This window comes from Rutilus rutilus (assembly GCF_951802725.1).
Source record: "Rutilus rutilus genome assembly, chromosome: 7".
Taxonomy (NCBI): Eukaryota; Metazoa; Chordata; class Actinopteri; order Cypriniformes; family Leuciscidae; genus Rutilus; species Rutilus rutilus.
In genome coordinates, this window is record NC_140221.1 from 45,633,023 (window position 1) to 45,641,065 (window position 8,043).

The 8,043-nt window shown below is 37.3% G+C and overlaps 1 protein-coding gene across 1 annotated transcript; it reads right to left on the minus strand.

Moving 5' to 3' along the window:
* Positions 1-381: 381 nt before the first annotated feature.
* On the minus strand, positions 382-7,864 carry prdx4 (peroxiredoxin 4). The gene is made up of 7 exons (XM_084414828.1): positions 7,557-7,864; positions 6,889-7,006; positions 5,918-6,034; positions 5,408-5,530; positions 1,779-1,909; positions 637-671; positions 382-518 (listed from the first exon to the last, which is right to left on the minus strand). The coding sequence occupies exons 1-7, from the start codon at positions 7,762-7,764 to the stop codon at positions 468-470; spliced, it is 783 nt and encodes a 260-aa protein (XP_084270954.1). The 5' UTR covers positions 7,765-7,864; the 3' UTR covers positions 382-467.
* Between the last annotated feature and the right edge of the window lie 179 nt (positions 7,865-8,043).

The window sequence follows — 8,043 nt, forward strand, 5'->3', positions numbered from 1 at the left end:
AGGATCATTAGTTAACATCAACTAATAATACTTCTTTCAACATTTATTAATCCTAGTTCATGTTAATCTTACCATTTGCTAATATTTTCAAGATCCAAAATTGTATCTGTTAACATTAGTTAATGCACATGAACATTAACATTGATTAACCAACATTAACAAAGGCTTATGTTAGTTAATGTATTAAATAATGTCAACAAATGAGACCCTTTTGTGAAGTTTTACCCAAGAACTGTCTTTGAAAGCGGTAGAATTTTCTCAATTGAATCTTCTATTGTTTATGGCTAATATTCCATTCATTTCTATGACATGAGAAACCAGTTCTTTTCCAGGCATACGAACATTCAGACACATATTGCAGAAGACAGAACAGACTACGTGTTTATCAAAACTCTCCTTTTATTCTGCACTTTGGAAACAGCGATTGGCCACAAACCAGAACAAAAACCTCCAGTGAAACATTAACCTCATTTGAGTTTATCAAAGTACTTGAGTTTGCCTGCGGGGTCTGGGATGATCTGTGTGGAGAGAGAGAGACAGAGACACTGTATATATTTGCAGAGAAACACACATACAGTACACGCGCTCACACACACACACGCACTGAAATCGAGGTCAAATCTTATCAAATCTTACCGTATCACTGCCAGGCTTCCATCCAGCCGGACACACTGATATCAGACACACAGAGAGTCAGAAACACCACAAACAAAACTCTTACATTCATGTCAGTGCATGCTCTTACACTTCTTATTCAAGTATGATAGAAGCTATTTATATCACAACGTTTTGGTTGTTTGGTGTTTAAAGCCATGCCAGCTTCCCTGGATATTTTAATGGCGAGTATTAAGTTAAAAGAAAAACTATAAAAGAACAATTTAAAATTTGCTTTAGATAAAACAAATATAATTTGTTAAGAGAATTTAAACCATATCAATTAAATAAAATATGTGTAAGAGATTCTGGACTCTGGCACGAGAAACATAGCGCTGGATCTTCATTTCAACATTTTGGCATATCATCATATACAATTTTTCATGGAAAAGTAATTTAAAAATGTGGGTTTTTTTTAAAACTATTTAATCATGTAAATATAATTTTTACATATGTAGATACTCCAGATGTTATTTAGTAATATTATAATTATTATTTAATATATAATAATAATTCACCTCAAACTGTTTTATTTTAGTATTACTTATCTATTGTTATAGTATTTATTAATATTTTGAATTTACTTTTATTTTTATATTTCTAGTCTAGATTTTAATTTGAGTAATTTTGTTGGTTTAGTCATTTTTATTAGTTTCTTTTTAAATAGTTCTATATATCTATAATTTATTTGTTTTTAGTAATTTCAGTTAACTTAGTTTAAAATTTATAACTAAATTTTAGTAAGCCAAGGCAACATTTCTAATTTAAGTTTTTCATCAAACATTTGTATATCATTACATTTAAGCTGCATTTCAATAATTGAAAACTACTGTATTTTTAATGGTTTGTTGACAATAACAGCTCTTGTAAAGCAAAAAGAAAACCCATTTTCCACCGTTTTGAAGTTCAAACAATCAATCTCAAACTCTGTATTTGCATTCAAATATTGTAAGGATTGAAAGAGCTTAAACATTGATTAACTTTGGCAGCTCTAGCAAACACTGTTTATAATCTATCATTCAGATTAAAACTGATTAAAGTCTAAAACAATATGTCTCTCAGATAAAACTAGGGGTTTAAAAAGAAGGCAATGCAAGATGTGAAAGTGTGAGTAAATGCCGAACCTTCTCCGTGTTTGTCCGTGTACTGGAAGGCCTGCACCAGTCTGAGGGTCTCGTCCACCGAGCGACCCACTGGAAGATCGTTCATGGTGATCTGCCGGAGAACACCTTTATCATCGATGATGAACAGACCTCTAGAAGACAGATTGCAATACATGCTTTAAAACCACGGTTCTGATTTTTCACTGAACATCTATGGTTTTTTAGGGGTGTTTTATTTGTTTTTTACATGTGAGAGGCGGTATTAACATTAAGTGACACCTGACACACAGAAGCCAATGGCACATCCAGTCTTCACTGGCATGTGTTAGTGGATAGTGACATGAGTCACTGACATTATCGTGACACACTGACACGACACCTGACTGACACCGAGTCGAGGAACATGTCACTGTGTGTTGTGACACCTCCAGTAGTGACTGACAGATGAATCGAGCAGCTTTACTGACGTAATTGAGACACTAAATCCTATATAAATAGCCTCATTTTGTGATATTCTAAATATCAATTAAACGCATTAAAGTCAGTAATATTTTTCAAATGTGTTTATTTGTGTCTGTATTTGATTGGCATGTGACACTGAACGTTTTGTAATACCAGTGCTAGTGTCACAACACACGGCGACATGTTCCTCGACTCGGTGTCAGTGTGTCATGATAATGTCAGTGACACGTGCCACTATTGTTACGACCCTGTCTTTTTATTCTCTACCTGATGGTGGCAGTATTCAATGAACACTTATGTCTCAAAAATCGAACAGGACTTTTTCACAAAAGTGACAGCCCTATTATTTACCAACATTTATTACCCCATTGGACTATTATTATCATAGATCATTTTTGTTCCAAATAAATAAGCTTGCAATGAAAACCGTTTATTTGTGTATGTAAACCTCTTTATGTTGTGGTCGGAAACGAGCTGGCCGTGACACTATCCACTGACACGTGCCAATGAAGACCAGATGTGCCAATAAGCATAGTGACATGTGCATCAGATGTCATGTCACTTAATGTTAAAACTGCTACTCGCCTAATTAATTACAATATGTCGAAAACTCTGCAGCCCGCTTCATCACTCACACAAGAAAGAATGAGCACATCACCTTCATTGGCTTATAAGCTTCAAAGGTACTAATCCTCACTTACACAGCTCTCCATAACCTTGGTCCTACACGCTTATCTGACTTCCCTCAGCCTTACGCTCTTCTAGTGTGGGATTGTTCGTCACCCCTGAGTTTAGTCTGGCGAATATGAGAGCAAGGTCTGTCAGTGTTGTGGCTCCCAGGTTGTGAAATGCCCTTCCTCAAAACATCAGTCTAACTGAATCCACCCTTCTCTCCTTCAAAAACACTATTTTTTCTCTGAATATTACTCTCCAGCTCTCAGCCTGTACCTTGTTATGGATATGTTATTCGTTTGAATCCCTCTTTGTTTGTATCTTTAAAGGGTTCGTTCACCCAAAAATGAAGATTCTGTCAGTAATTACTCTCCCTCATGTTGTTCAACCCCGTAAGACTCTCGTTCATCTTCGGAACGCAAATTAAGATACTTTTCTTTTAAAATAGGATGGCTAGTTCTTCTGTGTTGTACGTCAGCACGTAGGCTCACTATTGGCCGACGCTGGTCATGTGTGTGTGATGCGTGTGACCCAGAAGCGCTGCGTGAACTCACTCAGAGACACACAGTAGAACATGAATAGTTGAATAAAGTCGTTATTTTTGTGTTTTTTGCACACAGAAAGTATTCTCGTCGCTTGATAAACTTAAGGTTGAGCCACTGTAGTCACTTGGACTATTTTAAATAGGGGTGGAACGGTACACAGAGGTCACGGTTCGGGTCATACCTCGGTTCAGACATCACGGTTCGGTACGGGTTCGGTACAATGGAGGGAAAAGCAAAACAAAAATGCAGAAGGCTTGTGCATGTCTCAGGCTGGACCACCAAAGGAAAATACATTACTTAAGCCTTGTATTTTTTAAATAAGTTTTATTAATAAAGTAAAGGCATAGAACCAGTTTATTTGTAGTGCACTGACAATAGTTTTATACAATTAGTTAAAAAGACAAAAAGACTTTGAGATATGTTTGGTAATTGTACCTGAATGAATTGAAAATTAATTTGCTACATTTCGGATTAATATATTTGTTTTCCTTAAAATTTTAATTAACAGTAACTTAAACACTTTGCAGTTTGAATGATGTCCTGTATGAACAAAATGACGGAGTATGTTTTTATGTTTCCACTGTTCGATCGCGCCCGCGCCTCACACACACAAACAAATATAAGTAAACACTTTGCGACTTTTCGATCGCGCCCGCACCTACCTACCTACCTACCTCTACCCCTCTCTCTCTCTCTCTCTCTCTCTCTCTCTCTCTCTCTCTCTCTCTCTCTCTCTCTCTCTCTCTCTCTCTCTCTCTCTCTCTCTCTCTCTCTCTCTCTCTCTCTCTCTCTCTCACACACTGGGTGCTTCTCAATTCTTATTTGTGCATCCTCGTTTCCTCTCCTCGCTTCCTTTCCTCGCGTCTCAGCTCCGCCCCCTGTAGGATGCGAGGGAAGGCTGCAAGGAAAAGACGCGAGGACGGAGGGATCGAATGAAAGCTTTTTTTATACATTGGAATCCTTGATCACTCGAGCGTCACTTCATCGCGTCATCAGCAGCGCTCAGAGGATCTGCCCTAATGTTGTTGAAATTTGTTTATTTAAGAAATTCATAATAAATAATAATAAAGAAAGATACCCTGTTGAAATATGTGAGATGTGTGGTTTATATAAACTGCAAAGGTAAAGTATAAATCAAAATTATTGTGACCGATGTGAAGGGGGAGGAGAATTTATACGTGCGTCACGTTTTAGTCGATAAAACTCTTCCGCATAGGATACACCTGTGTATCCTCGCTCATGACTCCTCTGGAAGCCTCGTAACTCCTCGATCCTCGTCTCCTCGCGGTGCAATTAGAGAATTGAGATGTCCTTCAAGATGGCTGTGCTCGATCGGTTTCCGGGTCATAGGATGGAGGACGGAGGAGAGAGGAGACGAGGAGGGATATTGAGAAGCACCCACACACACACAACAGATGGGGCTACAGATTAGGTGTCCCTAAAGAACCCGCATATCTAACAGTAGTTCCGCATTACATTAATTAATTTGCACGCGAGTTTTATTTATTTTTATACCGTGTATTCTCCGTGTAAATTCATGCACCGAACCGTGACGCCCGTACCGTTTCGGTTCAATACGAATACATGTACCGTTCCACCCCTAATTTTAAACAGTGTCCTTACTAACTTTCTGGGCCGGCAAGTTTCAATCCCATAGAAGCCTGTGAAGGAGTGAGACAGCTCTCAGATTTCATCAAAAATATCTTAATTTGTGTTCTGAAGATGAACGAGAGTCTTACGGGGTTGGAACAACATGAGGGAGAGTAATTACTGACAGAATCTTTATTTTTGGCTGAACCAACCCTTTAAGCTAACTTTGTAAGCGACTTCTGTATATTACTTTCTGCCCATGGGATGTGTATTGTGCTTTTATTTGGTTCTGTTCCTTAACCTATCTTTGTAAGGCGATCTTGGGTGTTGGAAAGGCACTATATAAATACAAATTATTATTATTATTATTATTATTAGTACCTGAGTGTGTGTCCCTGATCCTCAAGAAAGACTCCATAGTCCTTGGATATCTGGTGGCTGAGGTCAGAAAGGAGAGGGATTTTCATTGGTCCGAGACCACCTTGCTTCCTGGGTGTGTTGATCCTGAAAAAGAAAAAGCTGCAATGAGTCCTCACTTATATAACATTTCATATACATAATTCTATCATCTTAAAGGGATACTTCACCCAAAAATGAAAATTAGCCCATGATTTACCTTTATTAACCCCCTGAGCCATTTGGGACACTTTTATGATGGATAGATGCACTTGTATGGACTTCAAAAAACATAGTGCCCATTCACTCCCATTATAAAGCTTGGAAGAGCCAGGACATTTTTTATACAATGCCAATTGTATTCATCTGAAAGAAGAATGTCATATACACCTAGGATGGCTTCAGGGTAAGTAAATCATGGGCTAATTTTCATTTTTGGGTGAACTATCCCTTTAAACACATATGTAGACCCAGAGTGTGTGTGTGTGTTCTAACCAGGCCAGGTGAGTAAACTGCGAGTCCACCGAACAAGCGACCACCTCTGCGTTGATGTCCTGAAACTCGTGCACGCGATCACTGAAGGCGATGATCTCAGTAGGACACACAAACGTGCTGTGGATCAATAATACAACAGTGTGATCAGATTCATGAGAAATCCACCAGGCAAAGAGTTTGGAATAATTATATTTTTGAAAGTCTCCTCTGCTCACCAAGGCTGCATTTATTTAGTCAAAATACAGTAATACAGTTATATTGCAAAACATTATTACGCTTTCAAATCGCTGTGATATATCATGACTCCAGTCTTCAGTGTCACATGATCCTTCAGAAATAATTCTAATATGATGATTTGATGCTCAAGAAAAATTATTTGATTATTATCAATGTTGGAAAACAGTTTTGGCTGGAAAACAGTTTTGTGGAAACCGTGATACAACACCATTTAAAAGTTTGGGGGTTAAGAAGGTTAAAAAAAAACAAAAAAAAACCAAAAAGATAAATCAATGCATTTATTCAGCAAGAATGCATTAAATTGACCAAAAGTGTCAAAGATATGTGCGCATTTACAATATTGCAAAAGATTTGTAGTTTAAATTAAATGCTGTTCTTTTGAACTTTTTATTTTTCGGGATCAAAGAATTCCGAAAGAAAATTAATTTTGGTTCCCACAAAATTATTAGGCAGCAAATCATCATATATTAGAATGATTTCTGAAGGATCATGTGACACTGAAGACTGGAGTAATGATGCTGATAATTCAGCTTTGATCACAGGAATAAATGACATTCTAACAGATATTAACATAGAAAAGTCATTTTAAATTGTACTAATATTTCACAAAATTACAGTTTGAATTGTAATTCTGATAAAATAAATGCAGCAGACTTATATTAAATGCATTAAAAATCGTAATGATTCCCAGTTTTTGACAGGTAGTGTACGTCATGTAGGCAAAGCATGCTCACAAGTCCAGCGGGTAGAAGAAGAAAACCAGGTATTTTCCTTTGTAATCTGACAGTTTCAGCTCCTTAAACTCTCCATTGATCACAGCTGTTCCTTCCCAGTGTGGAGCTGGTTTTGAAACTAGAAAAGAAAGAAACACAGAAAGTTTTAGTACATTATTAATGCAGATCTTTCAGCTTGTGTATATGCATGTGTGAACTACTGTCACTTTAAGAGTTTCAACAGTCTTCTTAATGCATGCTGAAAAAATAGTCTTGGATCCAAGTCTTAAACCATGACGTGTCCTTAAAAGATTGATCAAAACACACAAACCGAGTTAGAAAGAGCCGATCTGCACAAACAAACAGCGCACATATTAATAACTCACACGCTGATGTGAACTTTCATGCTGACATAATATTGAATTTATGCAACTTTCATTCTCTCAAAATAAGTTATATAGCAATCAAATAGACGTTCATATGAAATCACTCCACATATTTATCAAATAAGAGAAAATGCTAACAGGCTAATAAGTAAATATTGCCAGCTGTTAGAGATGCATGCAAAATAACATTGGTTTACAATTAATAGATTAAGAAAAATCCTTAAGCTCAATTTTTTTTTTCCATTTACAATTATACATTGAGAATGCATGTGCTTTTAAAATGCATAAATACGCGAAACACACTTTTGGCTTTGCTCAGGTGTAAGGAATGATCAGAGACGGGAGCGCGGAAAGCCTCTCCGGGATAAACGTGTCCACCGGCATAATTATAACACTCCTGCTCCTTCCTCCCGTTTGCACCGTCACACACAACCGATTCAGTGATTAATAGCAGTGTGCACAACACGCCGAGCCATTCTCTGGGCGTTTGAAAGTAGCGACGGACATCCATTGCTGCTTCTTGCAGGAAGCACGTCTCTCTTAGTTTGATTATTATTCCTCTATCTGGCGCCGCGCACGGATACGTCACTGATCTGTATGATAAACGGATCGACTACATCCGCATTCTATTGAGCGGGTCTCACGTGATGTATATGATGTAGAGATCTGGAGGTTTCCGCTCCAGCGCGCCATTTTCAATCCATTAGAATCCATCATTCATGCACAAATGAAGAATTATTTAATTAATTTATTAATAAATGACAAATTAATAATACCCGTTTAAAAAAAA